This window comes from Poeciliopsis prolifica, unplaced genomic scaffold (assembly GCF_027474105.1).
Source record: "Poeciliopsis prolifica strain line A6 unplaced genomic scaffold, Auburn_PproV2 SCAFFOLD047, whole genome shotgun sequence".
NCBI lineage: Eukaryota > Metazoa > Chordata > Actinopteri > Cyprinodontiformes > Poeciliidae > Poeciliopsis > Poeciliopsis prolifica.
The window spans coordinates 2,010,695-2,034,163 of NW_026562422.1; the positions used below are offsets into that span (position 1 = coordinate 2,010,695).

Below are 23,469 nucleotides of genomic sequence, written 5' to 3' on the forward strand. Positions count from 1 at the left end.
AGCATCAGTCATCAGTCAGAGGCTTCTTTAGATTTACTGCGAGACTGACTGCTACAGCAGATCTTTCCAGCCTACAGCGCCACCATCCAAGACCACATGACTTTGATGATGTAACTTACACCAAAATGTTATTTCCCTTTTGGACAAATAAAGTGTTTTTGAAAAAGAAAAAAAGAAACATGTTTAACACAAATTTGATTAAAAAAAATATTGCTTTATTTATTTACAAAAACAAGCAGACACACACTTTTTTTGTCGCCCTCAGAAACTCATGACGTGACTCCGAGAAGAAACAAACTGACTGATTTGTGACGTACTGCCACACAAGCTTACTGAAAAGAGCATTCACAAAACATATCAAAGCTGCTGTATGTCACAGTTCTCCACCACTTAACACTTAAATAACTAGCAGAAGAAAGGAGGGCAGTTTATCTGACTACTACTTTAGAGAAAAAAGGACGAAACTCGACGCCGGCGCTGGATTTGTCGCGGGTGTCTGAAAGAGTCGCCTTGACCCTGTGCCTGTCCTCCCTGGAGATGTTTGACTTGAGCTTGAGCAAAGCCGAGACGTGTTTCTCACTGCGGATGAAAAAAGGAAGGGGATGAAAAGATTTTTTTTAAATGACGGACTGCTTATCAGAGCGGTATATGTCCAGAAGATTCTTTAATCCTCCAGACAAGCTGTTATGCCACATAATAGCATAATATATATACTTATATATAAACACTGCTCAAAAAAATAAAGGGAACACTCAAATAACACATCCTAGGTCTGAATGAATGAAATAAATATGAAAATAATTTCCACCTGTTGTCTATTCCATTTGCGAATGGAATATATATATATATTTCAGCAAATATTCTAATATTCTGCCTAAAAGCACAGAGTATCCTCTGGGGTCCAAAAGCAGCAGCTGCTCTCAGGAAACATCAGAGATACGGAGTCGTCTGCCAGAGTTCACTTCCTGTCCTTCTCAGAATAGCTTTATCCCCCATCAAAGTGGTTTGACTTAAACAACATTCTGTTGTTGTTTACAACATAGTTTTCTTTATCTCTTAGGCCAGAACCTCTGGAACAAAAAAAAGAAAAAAAAGAAACTGGTGTGAGTTTTACCTCAGGTCGGGGTAAGTGTGTCCCAGTGACACTATTTGCATTTGCAGGGCAGGGACGTCTTGGAGTTTCAGTACTTCTGCCATGCTGGTCAGGATTTCCTTCAGCCATTCCTCCTGGGATCCCTGGAAAGACACCAAGCTGAAGTTAGCTGGAGGTAGTGGGTGACATCTTTCATTTTTACACTGCATTGATATGAGAAATTTCATATTTATCTCACTGTTCTTGTTTGTTTAGCAAGATTTTATAAAACTCAAATGCAGCAACAGTAAGTTATGTAGTCTGTGTTGTTCATCATTCAGTTTGATCTCAGTCAGAATATTCAGCGTTATGGTTTTTGAGGTTTGTTGCATTTAGTTCATCAGGTGTTTATGAGGTGAAATTGGCATCTTCACAGTCCTGAGATTTTAATTTAGCAATGCAAAATATCAATTACTGTTGATGGTCAAATGGTTAAAATATTGATAAAAAAAAAAAGGTTGACGGTAACTTTTGCTCTGATGAATTCAGAACAATAATGAATCTGTTTTTAAGCTAAAGTGCTAGTGTGCTACATTCACTGCTGATATGAGTTCAGTTAAATTTCTCGCCTCTGCTTTTCCGAGAACTGAATAAGCAGCTGCTTCACTCTTTCCTTTCCTGTTTTTCTCGGGAAAATATTTAATGCTTCCTGCTTCCTGCTCCTCTGACCTCTCTGACCTCTGTGTGTGCGCTCTATCTTTTTTAAAGCAGTCATAGAGAACATCCATGTTCTTTAGTAGCTCAGAAAATAGTTTTTTTAAATCAATATATTAATGTGATATTAATTTGAAATTACATAAAAGCAGCACACAAAAAAACCCTTTTCATTCCAGCTTCTGTCTCCTGTGATGTTCTGAGTCGTCAGCGTTCTTCAGTGGAAAATGTTAACGTTCTAGTCTTTGGGTCAGAGGGCAAAACTTCACATTTTGGTCCGTCTTACAATGGAAAAACTGAACCCTAATATTTGAAGAGATTATCATTATTATCTCCAGACAATATGTTGGAGTCCTTCCGCTGGGTTAGCTCAGTCATAGTCATCAGCTATGACCAAGTTAATAATCTTGAGTTTTGAGACAGGTATAAGTCCAGTCCAGTCTAGGCTCATGCTATGTGTTGACCACATCTCACCATGCTGGTGAAAAGCTTGTGTAAACTCTCAGCGTTGTCCATCACGGTGTCGAAGGCCCTCTGCTGATGCTCTCTGTCCTTCAGCTTGACTTCTCCTCTCAGGAGCCTCTTCACATATTGTTGTGTCACTTCCTGGTGAAGATCACCAATCACCCCCTAAAAACAATAAAAGAACATTTCAGTCCTTCCAATACCAAAAAGCAAAAACAAATGGGTGAGTATGAACTGTGTGCTGGAGTCAGGAGGGTGTTACCTGGTAACAGGACAGATCCAAGCCCTCCAGCTCCTGGATGCTGTTTTCCAAGCTGCTCAGCAGCATCTCAAACACACTCTTCTTCTTCAGCCAGTCTCCGGTTCCCAGCTTCTGGTACTGTGGCTGGTTGGGATTAAACAGACGACTTAAAATAGAGTGACACAGACAAAATGAAAACGCTGTTTCAGTCTTTATGAAAACAGTCCTTACCTTGAGGGACTTGTGCACGGAGCTTAATAAGTAGGTACAGGCGGATTGCCTCATGTTGGACAGGACAGTCAAACAGTTTTTCTGCACATCATCTGGGAACAAATGGCTTTTCCTCTGGAGGATGTCCCTGTAGAGACAGAAACCAACCCGCAGCTGAGTGGAGAAGCTCTGAATGGTAACTCGTCTCGTCTTTTGGTGGATCAGAAACACACCTGAACTGTTCCACACAGCCTAGGGTAGCTTTGACGTGTGGTTTTCTGTTCTGCTTGATGATGTCATCTTGGAAAGCTTTAAACCTGCAGGAGTCAGTTCGGATGAGTTTTTGTTGCCATTGTTCACGTTTCAGCTGGGGGGAGTAGAGAAGGTGCTGTGTTACCTCTGCAGCATGTGGGTGAGTTGGCCTGTTATCCTCTGGGCCTTTTGCCGGCTCCCTGTGACTGTTTCTGCCATTCCAACCATGCCATTAATGATCTGAAGACAGAAACAGGTAGAGCACACTTATCAGCACAGGTCAAGTCGAGTTTATTTGTATAAAACATTTCAGCAACAAGAACGTTTAAAGTTCTTTTTATTATGAAAACATACAGTGACCTGTATGTTTCTGTACATACTGACATGTTGACCTGAATGTCAACATGTCAGCCAATCAACAGCCACCTATTGTGCAACAAGCAATAAACATTACATTTTGTCAAACGCCATAATCAAAATAATCAAAACACATCAGATGCATCAGATGCAACAATCTGACATTACACAAACCAAACGGCTACAGAACTACCTTTTGGCCACTATTCACTCTGAACAATGTTTTATTGATGTCATCATGATCCAAAAGCATTGTTTACATGTCAGTGTCTCATTTGGAAGAAGGAATTATGAGTGTTTGATCTGTTAATAAGTGAAACTTCCTGGTTAATGATTTCCTTAGTAACGTGGTGAAGCCGGCTTGTAGTTACCGGAATGACGTCGACGGCCAGAGGACTGGTGAAGCAGCCGTCCTCTGTCGGCGGTTGCTCTCCTTTTGTCAATTTCCTCCTTTCTTCCTCCAGAGCGTTGTTCAAGTACACTGACAGCTCACTCTGAACAAACACAAACAGGTTACACGGTTACCATGTGCAGCTTTCCACACAGAGCTGAAATTTGTGTCGCACATGCAAAAAAGTGACATTTTGAACCTTTAATTTAAATAGTTTAAACTCGATCATAAATTAGAGAGAGCAACCAATGATGTCACGACTACAGTTGCATCATAATTAGGTTTTTTCACGCAATAAAATAAAAAGCAGTCGCCAAGAGCCCTTTTCTAATCAAACTGACTGAAATATTTGAACGGCTTTAATTGGTTCTAACAAATGAAGTATCAATAATTGAACAGATTCTCAATCAGCCTGGTTAATTTAAACAAATGTTTTTGTAGAAAACGTATTTATTTGACTTATTCATTTTTCTAACTTGTCAAGAAACGAATTAACTGACAGAAACAAGAGCTTGAATGGTGACATGGTACACTATCCATGACAGTTTATTATTATTGTCATTATTATCACTTGTATGACTGCGTTACCTCCTTTGTGGTCAGGTACTGCTCCTCCAGGCTGTCCATTGAGTCTGCAGGCAGCAGTTGTCCCAGAGCTGCTGAATCAATTTCACTGGCCAGTTCTGGCTTCTTAAGGATTCTGAAACAGAGACAAAACATACCGAGAAATTTACTGGGAGGAATACAAGACCTTTAGATCAAATTAAGACTGACTTCTGTCTTTTATTTCGTGTCAACCTTCAGAAACAAGAACAAATGGATGCTATAGCTGACATAAACTGGTTCAGCTGCACAGTTCTGCATGATTATGCCAACTGCCATATTGCACACACTCTGAAACAACTGCAGGGTGTGTGTGTTGAGCTGGCATGGTGAACAAACATGTTTGCTGTTCATTTGTTTGTCTGGTTTGTGTTTTTTGTGCAATTTTATGAGTTAAAAGCAGCATTTAAAAAAAATGTTTTAACATACCTTTGAGGCTATGATTTACATTTAATCATTTGGAACATGCATTTCAATAAGCCTCATTTGTCTGATAATAAGTCCCTTTTGAAAATAACTTTTAAGCAGGTATTAAACATATTTATCACATTCATATATTAAAATATGCACATTTTGGGCTGTCTGAATTAATTTCTAAATTCTAAATGTCATGTTTTCATTTGCTTTAAGCAAAAAAATAAAAAATAAATTAATAAATCATCATAACTAATTGAAATAATGGTTTGAAAACATGTGCAGTTAGACTATAAAATGAAAGCGTGGATCTGTCCACCATTAACTCTTATAAAAGTTGAGCAGAAGTCAGTTTTTAAAAGGAAGCTTTTAAGGATGATGTGTTTTTAACGATGGCAGAGTTGCTAGTGGGGATCCTACACAGTAAAGAGGAAGGTGTTTCACATGAACAAAGTTACTGATATCAATAAACTTTTCATAAAATGGTCTGAACTTGTCTAGTCCCCAGATGCCTCCCACTACATTCAATCATTCACACACTGATCGTGGTACCGGCAATGAAGCCTGTCAGAAGTGGTCACTGAATGTCTGGGTTCAGAACGTTTTAAAACTGCCATATCGAGTCAAACTCCCCAAAGAACGCCAATTATCCAGAGGAAAACGTCGGTCTGCTTTCCAGCCCAAATACTCATAATCTATTCCCAGAGAAGTGTTTCAACAGTGTATATGTGCAGAATAAGTGTTTTAAAGGGAAATGGAGATGATGCCTTACCCTGGGTAATACTCATTGACCCAGCGCAGGATGAAAGCACAGTCTTTATCATCCAGAACAAAGTCCACAATCTTCCTGAGTCTGGCGCTCAGGTTTTGGTGATACATTCGAGCGTAAAACTGACAGATGTTTGCCTCCGGTGGGTAGCAGCTCTTCAGCACGTTGACCACCAAGAGCAGGTCGTCCTTCATCTGCCTCCCCATGCCCTGGACGTCCAGCTGGATGGACGATTGCCCGGGTTGGCCTGCAGGGGCCACCGAGGGCTGGTCCATTCGGCTCTCTACCAAATCATGAAGAGTTGAGTCATGGAGCTTCTTCCAGTTGCTCAGAGTCCGACTCTTCTGCTGCTTCCTCTGCAGGTCCTGCACCTCTCTGTGGTAGATGGCCTTCACAGCAGATTTTAAGGCCGTCAGGGCCTGGACCGCGCTCTCACTGGCCACCTCTTGGAGCCTCAGAGACAGGCTCTGCTGCAGAGTCTGTTGTATTTTTTTTTCCAGCGCTCTACGTTCTGCAGAAAGCCTTTCCATCTCTTCTGCGTGATGTTTCTGCACTTCATTGTTTGTTTCCTTCCCCAACAGTTGATTCTCTCTGTTGATCAGCACAAGGCTGGCCTTGTACAAGCTTTCCTCAAGAAGCTGCTCGAAGGTCAGAGTTTCTAAAGACAATGAAGAGAGAAGAAACGTTTCTTTTACTGAACTAGAGATTTTGAAGGCTGACGGTTAGTGTGAAAACTTGAACTGACTTACCAACGAGGGAGTCTACCTCCTCAGATGATGGAGGCTCCTCTGTAACTGGGGAAGTGTTGACGCCCCCCTGAGGGTTGGACGGTCTCTTTATGTTCTTCAATTTTCCTCTAATCCATCTGCCTCCTTGATTCAGAACGTTGTTCAGGCGGTGGTTTTCTGGAGTCGAGCAAACTCGCATTGTGAAGTTTGGTTCGGTCCGAATCCTCGTCCGGGAAGAGAGAGAAAAAAAGACCAAAACGACCACAAAAGCTAAAAAAAAGAAAACAAACAAACAAAAAAGTCAGTTAGTGTAAATAAATATATAAGAAGAAGACTTCAAAGTTTGCATTAGCTTGTGTTTAATCATCTTTGTATGCTTTTTAACGTCTAAAGATTTTAACATGCTTGTTATGTTGGTGTTACATTCATCTCAAAAATCTAAACAGCTTCTCAAATGACGTTGAATGGCTGCTGAAATACAAACGAGAGAACCAGACCATTAAGAGTACATGTTGGATCAAACCTTGAACACTTTAGGAAACAGATCTAGTTAGACATCAATGTGGAACCTGAACGGAGTGACAAAGTTAATGTGCATGAATCCTCCTTCAGAGGATGTTACTCACCCGGGTCCTGCAGCCGCTGCTCTGCCTCTGACACTTCAGCTGGTCTCTTTTAGCTCAGCTGGCTCCTCCCATGTAAAAAGTGATTTGTTGTGGAAAGTCCAGACACCCCTTTGCGCGGCCTACAAACTCACACACACAGGCTTTTTATAAACCCCAGCGCTGAGGCAATGCGGGCCTCTTTCAGAGAGGAACGCTGCTTCACGCTCTGATGAAACGCTTTACTGAAGCTGAAGCTGTTGAGCGAACTTTGGTGACCAGTGTGACTTTCTAATCAGGGCTGAGCACCACAGGGGGTACCAGGATAAACAAACAAACAAACAAATTAAATAACTAAATAAAACACTAGCCAACGGCCCCCACTTGTAGTGTGCACAGTGTAAAGACAGTGAACAGATACTACCCTGGTGTACACCAGAGGGGGCTGATGATACCCAAGTTACTAATTTGGAGCTCATTGTGTCTTATCTATCTGTCTCTCTGTTGAACTAATTACTTGTTTTTCTCAGTCATTTTGGCGCATTTCTCGAAACCATTCAGACAAACAGCGAAACAGCATCCTGGGTTCATCTCTCACCAGCACATATGTGAAGATGTGAGTGTCTCAGAATGACATGTCCTTGTGTCGCTGCGTACGGATGAAACAGTGAAATGATTTGTCATGTCATCAACATGACTGTGTTCTCTGACTGCAGAGAACAACAACAACAAAAACCTGAAGTAGAAATGGGAGCACAGGACAATCTCCTTGAGAAAAATAATGCATGCAGTGTTGCAGGGATTATAGTGCAATCTTCCCATGCTGCTCCAAACTGTAAGCCACTAATTCTCTTCATCATAAAAATGTCTTGTGTTGCAATACAACATTTGAGAGGAAAAAAAAAACAGTCATTTGGAGGCATGTCATGTATGAGCCTCTACAGTTTTCTGTTGGGAAAAACTGAATCCAGCAGCTGGACGTGCTTCTCTCCCTGATTGTGATGAAGAATGAGAATTTTTCACATCTTAAGTAACATTAGATTTTCCTCTAGGTACCAAAATAAAAGTTTTGTTTCATCAAGCCTGAATAGTGAGCTGCAAAGGTTGCCTCACTCAAACTCTAGGAATGATTTATCATTATTTGATTATTTGCTAGACAATGATTGAAAAAAATGCTTCACTCCATAGTTACAACATAACCTTACTGTTATAAATCACTTCTTTAAATGTGAGTGTTACCTGTTGCAGTCGGTTAATATTTGTTGTTCTCAGGTTCTGATCTACCATACATGTGAAACACCAGACCTTTTGAAAACCTCCAACCCAAACATGTCACCAAACTGTCAGCAGCTGTTTTGGCTCTTGGAGAACTAAATCGGCCACATCGCTGAAAACCGTGAGGAGGAAAAAACTAAAAGCAAAGGTCTCAGTTTAGTTATAGATTAACTTTTTTTTCTGCTTTTTTTCCCCCTCAGACTAACATTTATGTTCCTCTTCTGGGATTATTTAATCTGCATGAAAAAACTTACTCAGATTAAGTTAGGTTTTTTTACACTTACATTTTTCCAATAAGCACAAACAGCATAGATTCTATATTTTTGATGTCAAACAAAAACATTCGGGAGTTAACTCCAAAAACCACAAGTAAAGGTCTGGTGGTTTTCTAGTGCAGACAAACACTCAGTGGACTTTGGCTCTGATTTTGTTTTTCTGCAGAATTAGGAAAAATGGAGGACATTTCATAACATTATCTTCCTAAAGTTATGGCCTTTGCCACTTTTTTTTTTTTGACAAACATTATTCTGACCCCCCAAAACAAAGAAAAAAAAGACACCCTCCCCTTTGTATTTACAAAAGATTATTAGGCACAAAAAGAAAAGTTAGGCAGAAAAAATCAAATCAAATAAATGATGACCAAGGCCATTATTTTAGAAAGGTGATGATATCCTGATGAAAATGAGGAAGAGTTGACCAAAGTGATGCAGCGGTGTGCTGAGGTCAGGTCAGGTCTGTCACCAGATTGGCTCCAATAGAGGAGAGACGTTCGGCCCTTAAATACTGTCAACATAAAACCGTCCAGATTGGAGGAAACAGGAATCTTACCTCACCTCCACCTCGCCGGCCTATCCTCCATCATGAAGTGCTTTTCTGCTTCTCTGCCTTCTTCCAGCGCTAACTCGAAACAACCAATCAGAGCCAGGTGGCGGGTTTTAGCGCTGCGCTCTGCTGAGCTACAGCTTCTTCTTGATAGTCTGCCAAGGATGCTAAGACTAGTTGTCTCTTTTAAAAAAATCAAAAAGCTCTTTTTGAAGCTTCACTTTCATTAAGTCATCTCAACATGGCTCCTCTATTCACCCTTCAACAACGTTTTTACCAGCATTGCACTGAGCAGTAGCTCCTATAATGAGCTCAGCTGATGCGCGGTTCCACCAGCTGTTGCTAATTGCTGCTGGCTAGTCTGAAGGAGCTGAGTGGAGGAGGGCTGCTCTGAAAGGTTGAAGCTGGGAAGCTGGGAAACTGCAGCTCTGAGGAGGAGCTGTGCCTTGAAGGCGGAGCTACGTCCACCCAGGCGTTTTGCACAGCTGAATGGTTGCCATGGAGATGAAAGGGTTTTGCAAATCAAAGCAACACTCCAGGTATGTGTTAGACGAGGGAATAACATTCTAGTGTGATGAGTAGCTCAGTAAAGTCGATGTTACATAATACCGCCCCTTTAAAATATCAAATCAATATAAAATATATTTTGATTCTACATTCATGGCTTTCCTTTTCATGAAATATGCAGTTAATCCTCACCAACAAGTACAATTTATTCCTCCAGAAAAAAAAATAGACTGTTAGTAGAACTTTTGACACATAAATACAATTAAGTAGATTGATAATCACGATTAAGTTGCACTTTTGTGATCACTGATTTGAGGAGTTATCATTCTGATCACGAAAAAAAAAAATCAAAAATAAAGATACCAAGCAGAGATTGGTGATTGATGAAAACGAGGAAGAGTTTAGTCATTTTTCCGAGAACGAGCAGGCATGTTCAGTCTGATCTGTTCTAACTGCAGAACCACTGACCTCTTATGAGAATCTGATTTCTGGAACTGAAACGGTTAACATGGAGGAGCACAATGCTGATGCTTCGTGGTGCCTGACAAGTTTCCAGCAGGGAGAAAACAAAACCAGCTGCACAGACATCTGGCATCAGCTGGAGGAGTTAAATTATATTTCAGCTCACACACACACAGCAATTTTCTATAATCCCTCTAACGCACTCAGTTCACATCTGTAAATAGCAGCCAAAGAAAGACCCAGAAGGAATCTGTGCTGTTTCACGTCTCTCTCTCCAGTGCAGAATGAGAAACAGGATTTCAGATGTAGGTTCATTACTTGGGGAGAAAAGATTCTGTAAATGAGTTTGAACCACTGAGTATTTAAAGTCTGAATCTGTTTCCTTCTATATTAAAACTACTTGGCCTTAAACTGTTTCCCATCTTCCTGCATTGCAGACAAAAACTTCAATGTATTTGAATATCGACGTCTGGGGAAAAAAAACCCAACAACAATAGTGTCAGTTTTATTAATATAACATGTTGAATAAAAGCTGACCAGAGTGCTGCGCAAGATCAATAAACATTGGAAATGAAAAGGTAAGATTAAATAGAATAGAATAAAACACAGCAGCCTAACACGCAAACAACACAACACAGAAGACCAAGATATGACGTCAAACTGCAGCATTAGGACCGGGGGCCACACCGACCACATCTGGCCAGAGGAGCTCAATGCTCCTGATGGGACATGTGGCTCACACTGCTTAGTTTGAAGAGTGTCTGTTGAAGCATCTCAAACAATCAGTTTAATTTATATTGATAGAGATTTTCAGGGCTAATGGATGTGTAGGATGGATGTGAAGGATAGATGTGTAGGATGGATGTGTAGGATGGATGTGTAGGATGGATGTGTAGGATGGATGTGAAGGATGGATGTGTAGGATGGATGTGTAGGATGGATGTATAGGATGGATGTGTAGGATGGATGTTAGGATGGATGTGTAGGATGGATGTGTAGGATGGATGTGTAGGATGGATGTGTAGGATGGATGTGAAGGATGGATGTGTAGGATGGATGTGTAGGATGGATGTGTAGGATGGATGTGTAGGATGGATGTGTAGGATGGATGTGTAGGATGGATGTGTAGGATGGATGTGTAGGATGGATGTGTAGGATGGATGTGGATGGATGTGAAGGATGGATGTATAGGATGGATGTGTAGGATGGATGTGTAGGATGGATGTGAAGGATGGATGGATGGATGTTTAGGATGGATGTGAAGGATGTAGGATGGATGTATAGGATGGATGTGTAGGATGGATGTGAGGATGGATGTATAGGATGGATGTAGGATGGATGTGTAGGATGGATGTGAAGGATGGATGTGAAGGATGGATGTGTAGGATGGATGTGTAGGATGGATGTGTAGGATGGATGTGTAGGATGGATGTGTAGGATGGATGTGTAGGATGGATGTGAAGGATGGATGTATAGGATGGATGTGTAGGATGGATGTGTAGGATGGATGTGAAGGATGGATGTATAGGATGGATGTTTAGGATGGATGTTTAGGACGGCCCACGGCGCCATCCTACACCACTTCCGGCAAACAGAACCATCATTTCCATGTCATGTTTCCATGCTGGTTCTGTTTGTGTGTAATCATTTATCTGTTATCTGTGAAGCTGCTCTCAGGAGATCCAGGGTTCTCTTCCTGATATGCTTACTGGTTTGGCTGGATTGTTTTTGTTCATGACACAAGGAAGCAATCTATTTTGGGCGTCACCTCAAAATACATCCTTCATCAAATCTCCAGCTTCCATTTAGCTCAAATGTCAACAAAAGCTTGTAAAAGCCTGACGTCACACCTTATGGCAGTTTTTCATGGCCCAGATAAAAAACTGGGCCATGAATGAGGTGTGTATGTGTGTGTGTGTGTCTGTTATTTCATTTTTGAGACCAAAATGGTGCCTGAGTCTCAGAGCATTTTGGTTCGAGAAAATTTTTGAAAAAATTCAATTCAGTTTATTTCTATAGAGGAAATTCTTAATAAATATAACCTAAAGATACTTCGGCGGATAAAACAAGTCAATCCAATCACACATAGTCTCAAAGTCATGTGCCTTCATTCCATTAACAAAGCTTTTTGCAAGAGTCTCTTACAACCACAATTCTTGCAAAAAGTTGTGTGGATTTTGCAACCTGAAATTCAACTATTTCAGGCTGTATTTCCTACAACCTGAAATAGTTGGAGGAAAAATATGCTTTTAACAGAAATCGTTCCAAAATGTCTCAACAGCAGAATGCATGAAGACACAGCAGAGGATGTGGAGTTTACAGAGAAATGGGTCAATTTCTGAAAGAGACACAAAAAGAAAAAATAAAAGTCAGATCTTCAACTGATGCGTCACTTACTTATAAAATGGCTACTTAAAAACATCATTTAAAGTAATTTCTGAATCTTAACCCTCTCCAGGCAAGTGTTGCAGATTTGCAACAACTTACACAGTCTTTTCAAGTAATTTGAGCCTGAGAGGGTTAAGTTTAGAAATGAAGATTTAATGGAGTTTTTTGAATGATGCAAATAATGAGCAAAGATGCTGAAAACAACTGAAATAAAAAGCTTTAACAATTTAACCGTGATCACTTCTTTGAGTAGCAGGTAAAAACTCACAAGTCTGAGTCTTTCTGAAGTTCACAGAGCAGAACAATCTCTGCTGCAAGAAGATGGAAAATAAAAGAGAAAGGAAACCTGATTTTCATCACCAAGACATATTGTTCCATGTTTCTTCAAATTTAGCTTTTCTTTCTGGTTTCTCTCTAAGATGTTAACATTAAATATCCTGTTTTATTTCTCTGGTGCATTAAGCAATTATGGACTTTGTTTAAACAACAGCCTGATTGATGCAAAATAAATGTAAATTAATCAACATGCTATTTTTTGGTTTATGAAATAGCCATTTTCACCTGACATAGCACAACCTGCAGGAATCTTTTTTACGATAAAAAGAGGAAGCAGCCGTTCTCTTTTTGTAACTCGTAATATTTTTTTTTTTAAAGTTGATTTTTTTTTTTCTCTCATGACGTCCCAACATCTGACCGTCTGAATGTAGACAGAAGTGAAAGCAGTGAAAAGAGGTTTACTTTCTGAACCCAGAGCCGCAGCTGCTTGGCATTCTTAGACAACATTTAAATTCTGCGGCTGCACTGTGTAGAACATATAGTATTTGCAGAAAATGTTCTTATCGCTACATAAATGATTAGGTTTTTACTTCTGTGGTGAAATGATGACAATGTGGCGTTTGGGTTTTTCAGATGTGCAGAGAAATCTGAAAATCCTCAATGTTTTTTTTCAGGAGAAAAAAATCTGGAGAAAAAAAAGCTGATATTTTACAGTGAGCAATTGTTTCCTAATAGCTCACTGCATTATGTTTCTATGACGTGAAGCCCTTTAAACTGCCTGGTGGTGAAATGTTCTGTACAAATAAACTTGACTTGACTGACGATATTGAAGTTCCAAGATAAGTTTGCCTGAGTTTCTTTATTCAAACAGAATAACTTCCTCTGATTATTCTGTAGGTCTCTGACCTCTGACCTCTGCTCCCTCCGTCCAGCTGATAAATAGCCGCACCGTTAGCATCACAAAGTTTGTTTCTATTATGGCTGACATGACTAATATGAAGCCATATTACTCATGCAATATCATTAAGGCAGTTTTTGCTGTTGCACTTTAACATGGGAACATTTTTGGTCCTTTGTGTCGATATCCAGTTATAATCAAGAAGTGAGACCATTAATTGAAAAAATCTATTTTTTTCAGCACATCAGGTACCTGAGCGAAACACGTACATGAATTAAACACAGACTTTTGTTTTCAAGCATTTATATCTGTTCATGGTTTTTCTGCTTACAATTCATGAAAACACAACATTTCATACCACAATATTCCAGCAGACCACCAACAAGAAATGCATGTCAGATACAGTGATGTGACAAAGAAAAGTGTTTTTTAATCTGACAAACGAGCCCCATCAAAGTCCAGATCCTAAATTATTGAACACGATTGTCTGAGTCAGTGAGATCTGGTGAATATGGCTCTGGAGTAAAGTGCTTATTGTTGTCATGGCAATGAGAAAGCATCCTCCGCAGTTCAGCATCATGTTCTACTCACACATTCTGACAGGCGAGGGGATGACACCAAACCTGAAGAATTTGAGTTAACTAGTTTGGGAAAAAAGACCCAAACAAAACAAAACCCAGAATTGATAAAAATGCTTTATTTAAAAGAAGATGATCTTTGCTTCTGAACGCATTCCTTCAGTGGGTTTTCCAGTTCTCTATATTATTTTTAACAACAAAAAAATGTGAGGAGAGAAACTATTCATCTGCAGATTTACCTGAACCATCGTTACGACACTCAACGCATCTACAGTGGCTCCCAAAAGAATAAACACCCCGGTTACAATTCTGCAAATGTAATAATCTTAGATCACAATAAATCTATTTCAAAATGCTTTCCAACTTTAATGCGAGACACATTATGTCTTATCAACTGATTTACAAACAAATATAAAAAGTTTGCATTGACATAAGTTTGACAAAAACTGTTGAGCTTATATTTTCTAGAAATACTTTCTGACTTTTACTTTATTCATGGAGTAATTACAGTCGTACCTGACATTCCTTAAAGTTCTAAATCCTCTAAAATTCTGGCAGAATTTGTTGTTTAGGTAAGGCCATAGTTTTCACAGAGGTGGAAAAGATCAAAACAATCTTATTGGATGAAGGTATCAGTCAGGAGAAGGTTAATTTTATTTCTCCCACAGCATAATTACCATTACATAATTATATGTAAATGGTATGTGGTCATCAGTCACAAAAATCCAACAATCTGGATGAAATCTCCTGGATATCTCTATGAAAAAACTTTTCATTGATATCAAAGAGGCAATATTCTGTATTTTCCAGGCACATTTTATAGCACGATCAAGTAACTATGTTAGCTTCAGTTGTTATAAAAAAGCTGTACATTTTTGTCTAATATGACTTTCTAATTTAACACCCTGAAATTGGGCTTCTGTCTCTTTAAAAGCTCCTGCTCTTTCTGAAACTCAGAAAGTCATCACAACATGGTTCCTCTATCTTTGTCAATGTTTCTATAGCTTTGCTCTGAGATGTGGCTCCTATAATGAGCTCAGCAGATGAGCAGGGTTTGCTAATTGCTGCTGGCTAGTCTGAAGGAACTGAGTCGAGGAGGAGCTTGGTCTTGAAGGCGGAGCTATGCCCACCCAGTCATTTTGCATGAATGAATGGTTGCCATGGAGATTAAATCATTTCTCAAACATGCAGGAAAGAATCAGGGCGACTCTCCAGGTTTGTTTTGATGAGAGAATGATCTCATAACACGATGCAAAGCTCAAAAATTAGATTTGACATGATTAAATTTTACAATTTTACACTTTTAGACAAAGTTTTTGACAATTTTCTTGTTCTTGTCTTTATGTTTAACCTTTTTGCTCATTTTTATTTTAGCTGAATTGATTTATTGCATATTTTTGTGGGCTTTTTGCTTTGTAAATTAATCCTACTCTTCATGAACTTAACCGATATGTGACTCTAACTCACTGTGATGCTTTCCAGAGCAGGAAACATTATTTTTAAAAATCAAATATGATGGTACAAACCCATCTATAGTCTATAGTCTATAGGTTTAGCTAAAAGCATCAATCTTGTGTGCTTTAGTGGATTTCTCGGCAGTGTTGCTTTGCTGAATGCGACTGTTGACATGCTCATTGTTAAACGTCTGAACTCTGTAATGCAGAGGGAGGAACATAAAAGTTCTGTTGTGTATGTACCGTAACTCGCGGACCAAACCGGACCGATCCAGAATCGCACAACCCGAGAAAAATTGCAACATGGCGTTTCCTGCGACCGCTTTCCTGCGAAGTTCCTTCTTAGCTGTGTGTTCGCAGGAAGCTGAGACAGAAGACAGGCAGGTTGGACAGGCAGTCGGTGTTGGCTGTCACCTGCATGTCCCCAAATAAAACTCGGCCTCTGTCAGCGTTGCCGCTGCCCACTTCCTTTCTGAGCGCGGTGAGTTTCTGCAGGATGAGGTGGTGCTCGCGGCCCCTGTAGAGGCCCCTGAAGTAAAGAACCGCAACCAGATGTTTCTTGCTGCAGGTGGATGACAAAAACACACACAAGTACATTAAACCACACATAAACACATCATACAGTATATGGCAAAAGTAACCACACTCCTCACATTGTGTTAATATTATCTCCATTTGATACAACGTAAAATAGCTTGTCCAACAGTTTAAATATTACCGTCTAATGTTCTACCCTTTTAGACATTAAAGTGTGTGTTTTTCCAGCTACATAATATTTTATAGAACAGTCATCTGACTATTTTACCTTCAGTTTTTGTAAAAATGTTCTGTATATGAAATATGACTTAAAAGACAGAAAAGACAGTCTTGAAATCAGGTCTCTGTCTCTTTAAGAAACTCCGCCTTCATGAAGTCAAGATGGCTGAATAAGATGGCTCCTTTATAAACCCTTTAAGAACGTTTTTACCAGAGATGCACTGAGAGTGGCTCATCTAACAAGTCCAGCAGATGAGCAGTGTTTACTAATTGCTGCTGGCTAGTCTGAAGGAGTTGAGTTGGTTATGTTTTTGATGAAGTAATATTATAACATGACATAAAGCTCAAAAAGTTGATTTTTAATGGCCGTACTTATTAGGTAATTCAAAAAATACAAGTTGATTCATTCCTCATAAGTGAAGGAACAGAGTAGTGGTTGCTTTCAGCCAGCTGACCTTCAGTGCTCAATAATTTGTGTTGCTCTGTGTTTCATTCACCAGGATGAACCCAGATGGAAGTTTTCCATCATAACATAACAATCTTTCTGAATCATCCCAGTAAAATAATCCTGCTTTTTAGGCATATTTTTCCAAGTTTTTGTGTTTGTCTCGTCTCTAAGCATCACATTATTAATCTGTCCTCACACGGCCATAAAGAGGAAGCTCCATCTCTCCTGCAATGTCTTCTGTGTTTTTTGGTTTTTTTTTCTCACTTCTTTTGACAGCAAAACCACATATTTTCAACACAGACATGGAGCACATGATGCAATAACCTTTAAGAATGTTTCGCTTTGAGAGGATCGTCCAGTTTATCATAAACTGGGTGGATGAACGAGGTGGGTGGATAGAAAACCCTCCGTCAGCCGACTCAGAGCGGCTGCACGCAAACATCCCATCGCTTCACGTCGTTATTATGCTTTTTTTTGTTTTGTCTTGTGATTAATTGGAGCTAATCATCTACCAGTTCTGTTTTTCTTCCTGTGGAAAGGAAGGAAATGGTTTTTCCCTCCTGGAGGTTTGGTGTCAGGATAATAATAGAATCTGGTATTTCCAACGTTCAACAAGTGTTTAAATCTAAAATCAGGTTTACCGACACACCGAACAGGTTCCACAATGTTGTTATTTACTGAACAAATTCAAGCAAAAATGCTTCCAAGGGGATTAGAAAGGGAAAGTAGCAGCCATGTAATCATCATGAGTGGCACAAAGGGAAACCAAAGCAAAGCAGCAGCTCAGGCTGGATTCTCTCATTGGAGCGTTCCAAAGTTAGCCTGGAGACAGTAGGCAGGGAAAATATCATGGAATGACCTTTAGCACGATGCTAACGTCTATCCTTAAAGGGTTCCAAGACTCTGAAGGTCAACATTCAACAACGTTTGGATGATGTCAGTTCATTATCTTTCCAAGCAAGAATTTCCCTGAAAAACCACCTGGATGTAAATGTGGGGGAAAAAAACAAGGGGGGGTGGAGGGGGACCCAAAACAAAAGAACAAGAACCAACTCTTAAGAGGCATTCCATTTTTATTTTTTTAAACAGATTTATTAAATAAATTGATCAAGTAGCAACTATGTGTGTACCAGTGAACCACATCAGCACAACTACTTCTCTACTCCATCATATCTTCACCATCACGCCTCTTTGCAAACAATGACACACCTGCAATAATCTGAGTTTGTGAATAATAAAACACCGTGATGACATCATCACGCCGTCATACCCGAAGTCTGGGTAATGCTCCACCAGAGGCTGCAGGTGGCTCTTGATGTCGGCCTTGTTGCTTTGTCCGATGATGGTGCTCAGGTCGTGTCCTACGTGGTGGAGCCACTCATGGTTAGACTTCTACAGGAGAAACACAAGAACAGGTTCTGCTTACGGTGTTATGGGGCTTTTTTTTTTGTACTGCTATGGGCTGGTCCAAACGTAGGGTAGAACCATACGGCTGAAAATCATGTCATAATATAAGCGTTTTGTATCAGTAAGCATCGACAATTATTGATCAGTTCTTGTTTTAGACATCTGGAATGCTGCGTAAGGGCAGCACGGACTTTCCTGTTGTCGTTTTATTTTTAAGCAGCTGCGACGCACAGTGGTGAAAACTGAAACTGCTGCTGCACACGTTACTCAACCAGTTGTTGCTAGGTAACCAAAGAGAGAGTGAGTTAGTTGATGCCTCTCACTGTGTTTAGCTAATCGTGAGAGCTGAAGCCTACATTTCCCAGAATGCTGGAACAACACGTTCCTAAAAGCCTGAACCAAAGTGATCCGCGCCACTTTCATAGGCAGGTGACTCTAATAGCTAAGCTAATTTTGCTAGTTCGGCAGTAAATATCACCGATATGTATCTCAGTATTACAAAGAGGAGGGTAGAGTATTCAGAAATTGTAGTCAATTTTGTACTTATAGTGTTCATAAGTTAGGAACGAGGTGAGAGCTAGTTCTAAGTTTATGACTTGTTTGTTGTTTTCATAGCAACTCCATCCCAACTAAATAGTGTGAGTTTAATGCTTATCAAGATTATTTCAGATTTCCTCTTTACCATGTCATCAAACAGATCGCTGAGCTTGTTCCACTGTTCGTTGATCTTGGCTGCCGCCTTCTCGTGCTTCCGGTTCTTGCACGAGTAGTTATTCTTCATCAGCTGCCCGATGTATTCCTTCACCACATGGTAATGCAGTCGGCTCGCAAACTCCTGTCCAGCAGAGAGAGTGATGGATTATCATAACAGGATGCGCAGAAAAGGAAACGCAGGATGCTAGGTGTGTCTGTATTGCATGATTTGAAGCCATTAAATTATGTGACCTTCCACTTAAGCTTCCACCAATTCATCAGTCTCCTCTGTTGGTCTGCTGGCCGCCACACCAGACCAAAACAATTCACTGAAATGTCCAAGATGACCGATGAAAAAGGTATTCAGCGTTTCCTTTTCTGTCTTTCAGGGAAAGACTTTATCTATCCCGGGGATTACCATCACATGTATTATATAAGCTTTCCAAGACAGGAATCCCCCAAATAGAACTAAAAGCTGATATTTCAAACCAGACCGACATCGAAACATGTCCAGGACAGACAGGACATGGGTTGACAGGCTGCTTTCTCACAAGAAAACTAAAAATAGAAAGCAAGATTGCAGTTTGCAAATGCACTCAGAGACAAAGACCTTCAGAGGGACATCACGACATCCATCATCAGATTTAAGAGAAGAATATGGGACACAACCCTGCGAACACCAACTGTAAAGTACAAGGCCACGTTTGAGATCAACAGAGCTACAAGGAAGGCGAAGCTAAAGCGCGGGTCCTGTTCTGTCCCGTTGTATCTCAAAGTCTTCCAAAAGAATGACCAACGAGCACCAAGAGCAACCGAAGTCAGAGTGTTGGAGTGTCCATCACTCAGTTTTAAACTCCGCCTCACAGAAACGTATCTGGGAAAAACTAGACGACAAACCCGTCTCTGTTCACTGCAAAAAAATGAAATTTGGTCCACTTTGTCATGCAAACATCTTCCTACCCTTGAAATATGACAAAGCTAACTTACAAGTGACTTTTAGGAGCTTGTTTGAAGTCAGTAATTACTTGATATTAATAAAAAAAGATTTTCAAAAAGTGCTAGTCCCACTGGAAGATTATTTCACATATGCCATAAGGCGTTATACCAATGTTATAAGTGAAATAATCTGACACTGAAAATAGCACATTTTCATCAATAGTGAGGAATTATTGACTTGAGCTCATCTTCATGTCTTGCTGAAAAGTTATTTGTGAGTTAGTTTTCTGTTATTTCAAGCGCACTCGGGTGCTATCTGCACTGAACTGGGCCAAAATATTTGGTAGGATTCTGTGTTTTTTGCAGGATTGACCCAGTTCTGCCTGGAGGAATGGGCCATGATTCCAGCAAACTATTGCGAGAAACCCCCAAGGCTTGAAATGTGTGTAAACTACTGGATCCAAAATAGTAAAAACGTTCTCTCTCTTATTAGTTTGGCTCTTTGCAAACAAATAAGAGAAAGAAGTGGTGAGAGAAATGGTTACATGAGTATTTGTAAAAGTGGGACTTCTATTTTAAACCCATTAAGTCAATAAAGCTATTGTAAACAAAATGCTGAATAGTATTATTTAGTTATTATCTCTCTGACCAGAGGTATAACCGTACAATTACGACTTATTTTGGTCCAGCTTTCATGCTCTGTGCACAGGATGGAATCAGATCCATAAAATCAAACATTTTTTGGGGCCTAGTCAAATCCTCGTCACCTGTACGTGCGGAGGCCTCATGGCGTCGCAGTGACAGGAGAGCCGCTGTATCCGGCCGTCAAGTTGTTTGAAGTCGTCGTCGTTGGTGAGCCACTTCCTCGTCATCATCCTCCTGAGGAAGGGCTGGAAAAGAAACAAGAAATCCCACAAAAAGGAAGAAAATGTCAGTGTTGGATCCTGAGTTCATTTATTTCTTTTTTTAATATTTCCAGAACAAAAGTTTGATACGACAAGACAAGACAGGAGAATTTGCTTAGTATTCAAAAAGATTTGCCCTCAGTACAGATTATTGTAATATAGTCATAATGACTGAAAATTCAGCAACAATTCAGACGTAAAAAAAAAAAAAAAAAAAAATATAAAGATATTCCCCTTCTGGGGACATTTTCTGATGGCTCAACTTGTGTGTTTCTGCTAAGTGCCTCATTTCTAGAAATCTAAGCAGTAACTTTGACAAGGAGGTAAAGATCTCGTTTTCAGTTCCTCGTGTCAAAAAAACCACAACAGAAGCAACTGGGCTTTAGGAGGAAGTGAACGGATGAAAACAGGAACTGGGAGTTTGGCTATTAAAGCCTCTATAGTATTTGAAAACACCAGATTGCATTACCTTGACATCCTCTTTAAACTTCTCCTCCAAAACCTCCATCAGCCTGACGATGAGCCCTTTGACCTCTCGTTTGAAGGCTTCCACTTCGTGCGGACAGCTGACCTGGTACCCTGCCATGTGTTCCCTGTCGACAATAGGAAACGAAAGGAAACGTCGGCTTTGGTGTGACTTCGAGGCCGTGCTCCTACCCGCTGAAAGCTTTCACGTTTTTGTCACGTTGGAGCTGCAAACCTCGATGGATTTCAGCAGAATTTGATGCGATAGAGAAACAAGAAGCGGTGCAGAACAGAACCAGTCGTCTTTTTCAGGACGTTCGGCGGTTTTCAAATCTCTGATTCCGGTGCTGTTTCTGAAGAAGTAATGAGTGATCCCATAACAATGGGTTATAATCCCATCATTATAACCCACACACGAATAAACATGTTCGTTTATCAAGGAAATGCCTTTAAAGCTGCGTGTAGCGCCACGTGAGACGGTGATTAACAGCTCTAAGACCCGCCTCCTGGCCTTCTCCAGTTAGCACTGGGAGAAGGCAGAAGGGCTCGTTTTCTCGATCTGTCTCATACCATACAACCTGGTGACAGCTTCAACAAATATGTAAAAAATATATATTTTATCAGATGTACATCCTGCAGCTGTAACATAAATTCGCATTAAGAAGTTTGTGATTGTTGGGTTCTCACTGAGCTGGAATCTCAGTGAGAACCAGCACATTCTTCTGGAACCCTGCAGCTCTGCGTTCTGAAAAAATGTTTGAGTTACGACATTTAATTTCTCTTTGGGATTAATAAAGCATGTTTGATCTGAATGGAAGGTCAGGCAACTTTAGCTATATAGCATATTTTCAGCAAAAAGGCAAATCAAAGCGCTTTACATAAATTAGCAGAAAATACAATAAAACAACAAACCAAAGGAAAGAAGAAAAGAGAAAAAAGGAAAACAAAAAGCATAACCCTATGTTGAGAATGAGGAGTCAGTGATTTATACACTGGTAGGGATTTCTGTGGATTCTTGTTCTGATAATGTTGATCTGAGGTAATGAATATTCTCTCTAGATAAGCTAATTTATATAGAGGATTCAAAGTTTGTTCTAATTGCTGAATGTATAAACTAGAGAAGCTCCCTGAGTTTCTCTGGATAATCCTGAACTGAGTCATTTCTGTGTCAGCCAGATAGAAGGCGTGCAGATAAATATTCCCCGCTGAGTGAAACGGTAATCCACTGAGGCTCATGATGAGGCCGCCTGGGGTCGTCGTCATGGTTTGGGGCCAGGAGGAGTTGGTTAGAAAGCCTGCACGCTCCAACTGCTTCCTTTTAACAGCCCTTTCACGCTCACTGCTCCGTTTCTGTGAAATCACGTGACGGCTCACTTTCTGGGCTCAGATTAGCCCTGCAGCCTCTCGTGATTATTCCCTCCACCTCTTTGTCGTCCGGGGAAGCCACGTTTTCACAATTTCACTTTCACAATCCAGCTTTCAAAGGTTTTTCTCTCCCTCCAGCCTGATCCTCACTCTGCTGCAGACGGACAGCAGCTGGGAAACTCCCAGCAGACGGACGTCTCTGGGATGACGCAACCAAACTCTTCCATCAGAAGAGATTGCAACGCAGCAAAGTCTTCTGATGGGACAGTCGAGGTTTGTTCTCTGCATTTCAAAGTCAACACACAGAAACAGTTCATAATATTGTTCCCAGAATAACTGGAGGAGTGAGATTCTGTTTTGAACAAAATTTTTTTTATTTGTTAAAACCATTTGAAAAAAAATGTGCTTCTATTGTTTTAGACTACTTTCAAAATAAAAGCCAGATGAAAGGCAAGATGGACTAATCACAAAAGGAAGGAATTGAATGGGTCTATAAATTATACAATGAAAGTTTTTTTGAGGAGCTTGTAAGAAGAGTTCTACCGGATCAAATAAAGTCTTGTCAGAGATCAGAACCGTCTCTGTCTCCGGTGCAGTGCAGAGTGTTTCCAACTGGGTGACATTATGTGCAGATCTGGGTGATGAACCTGTTAATGGCTTGAAAGTTCACAAATGTACATGTGAAACCCATATGATCTTTTTTTTTCTTTTTGACAAAGTAGAAATCCCCTCGGTTTCTCAGAGTGAGACCAAACCAATCATCAAATCCAGATACCAAAACATGAATGTACCGCAGATATCATCACCTTCAGGATGAGTTCTGATGATAAACTAAGCAAACAAAAAGGATGCAAAGCCTTATAACTCACTGAGGGAAATAGGAAACGAAAGGAAAATATATTGAATGTATTGAATTGGACCTTGTCTAAAGTCTTTGTGTTTAAATGTTTTTCTGCCTGACCAGAGCAGCTGCATCAAATACCAGAGTGGAAACATCACACACCTCCTGGATTTCT

General features: G+C 40.2%; 2 protein-coding genes across 4 annotated transcripts in view; both read right to left on the bottom strand.

Annotated features, from left to right (window-relative positions):
- Positions 1 to 193: 193 nt before the first annotated feature.
- Positions 194 to 6,956, bottom strand: tnfaip2b (tumor necrosis factor, alpha-induced protein 2b). Its single transcript, XM_055057311.1, has 12 exons — positions 6,843 to 6,956; positions 6,238 to 6,486; positions 5,492 to 6,146; positions 4,291 to 4,402; positions 3,683 to 3,805; positions 3,100 to 3,194; positions 2,936 to 3,019; positions 2,724 to 2,850; positions 2,514 to 2,636; positions 2,261 to 2,416; positions 1,115 to 1,236; positions 194 to 579 (listed from the first exon to the last, which is right to left on the bottom strand). Exons 2-12 carry the CDS (start codon positions 6,413 to 6,415, stop codon positions 429 to 431), a joined length of 1,926 nt encoding a protein of 641 aa, XP_054913286.1. The 5' UTR covers positions 6,416 to 6,486; positions 6,843 to 6,956; the 3' UTR covers positions 194 to 428.
- A 6,782-nt stretch (positions 6,957 to 13,738) lies between these two features.
- The window catches only part of exoc3l4 (exocyst complex component 3-like 4), a 28,642-nt gene continuing 18,911 nt past the window's right edge, over positions 13,739 to 23,469 (bottom strand). For all 3 annotated transcript variants that reach the window (XM_055057308.1, XM_055057309.1, XM_055057310.1), the window contains 5 exons: positions 21,093 to 21,216; positions 20,486 to 20,608; positions 18,772 to 18,924; positions 17,953 to 18,074; positions 13,739 to 16,040 (listed from right to left, as the gene is read on the bottom strand). In XM_055057308.1, the coding sequence (XP_054913283.1) occupies positions 15,821 to 16,040; positions 17,953 to 18,074; positions 18,772 to 18,924; positions 20,486 to 20,608; positions 21,093 to 21,216 (742 nt within the window). In that variant the 3' untranslated portion in view covers positions 13,739 to 15,820. The remainder of the gene's footprint in view (positions 16,041 to 17,952; positions 18,075 to 18,771; positions 18,925 to 20,485; positions 20,609 to 21,092; positions 21,217 to 23,469) is intronic.